At 51.2% G+C, this 992-nt stretch overlaps 1 protein-coding gene across 1 annotated transcript; it reads left to right on the top strand.

The window, feature by feature from the left end:
- Window positions 1-60: 60 nt before the first annotated feature.
- LOC117799956 (60S ribosomal protein L4-like) lies at window positions 61-984 on the top strand (the record flags this gene model as incomplete). The annotated part of the gene is made up of 1 exon (XM_034652483.1): window positions 61-984. A coding segment is annotated over exon 1 (924 nt), but the record flags the coding sequence as incomplete, so codon positions are not given.
- Between the last annotated feature and the right edge of the window lie 8 nt (window positions 985-992).

The following is a 992-nucleotide window of genomic DNA, read 5'->3' as shown; positions in this document are numbered from 1 at the left end:
CCGAGGCGTAGAGAGGCGCCTCGCGAGGTGCTCTTCGGCGGTTCGTGAGCGGTGCCCGCCATGGCTTGTACTCGTCCGTTAGTGTCGGTGTACACTGAAAAGGGAGAGGTCTCTGGTAAAAATGTTACCATGCCTGCTATATTCAAGGCTCCGATTCGCCCAGATATTGTGAATTTTGTTCACACTAACCTGCGGAAGAACAGCCGGCAGCCCTATGCCGTCAGTGAACTAGCAGGGCATCAAACCAGTGCTGAATCCTGGGGTACTGGAAGAGCGGTTGCTCGTATTCCAAGGGTTCGCGGTGGTGGAACCCATCGATCTGGCCAGGGTGCTTTTGGCAATATGTGTCGAGGAGGCCGCATGTTTGCCCCAACCAAGACTTGGAGGCGCTGGCACCGTCGGGTGAACGTCACTCAGAAACGCTATGCCATCTGCTCTGCTCTGGCAGCTTCGGCCCTTCCAGCTCTAGTTTTGTCTAAAGGTCACCGCATTGAAGAGATTCCAGAACTTCCTCTGGTGGTTGAGGATAAAGTTGAAGGCTACAAGAAAACTAAGGAAGCTGTTCTACTGCTGAAAAAGCTGAAGGCTTGGAATGATATCAAAAAGGTCTATGCCTCTCAGCGTATGCGTGCAGGTAAGGGTAAAATGAGGAACCGCCGTCGCATCCAGCGCAGGGGACCGTGCATCATCTACAGTGAAGACAATGGCATCATAAAAGCATTCAGGAATATTCCAGGAATTACTCTTCTCAATGTCAGCAAGTTGAACCTTTTGAGACTTGCCCCTGGGGGCCACGTGGGACGTTTCTGCATTTGGACTGAAAGCGCTTTCCGCAAGTTGGATGATTTGTATGGCACCTGGCGCAAGCCAGCTACCCTGAAAAGCAACTACAACCTGCCGATGCATAAGATGACCAATACTGATCTTGGAAGGATCCTAAAAAGCCAAGAGATACAAAAGGCCCTACGTCCACCAAAGAAGAAGATTCATCG

Source organism: Ailuropoda melanoleuca, unplaced genomic scaffold (assembly GCF_002007445.2).
Source record: "Ailuropoda melanoleuca isolate Jingjing unplaced genomic scaffold, ASM200744v2 unplaced-scaffold60935, whole genome shotgun sequence".
Classification (NCBI taxonomy): domain Eukaryota; kingdom Metazoa; phylum Chordata; class Mammalia; order Carnivora; family Ursidae; genus Ailuropoda; species Ailuropoda melanoleuca.
The sequence above is the reverse complement of the archived record's forward strand: the minus strand, read 5'-3'. Positions and strand labels throughout refer to the sequence as shown.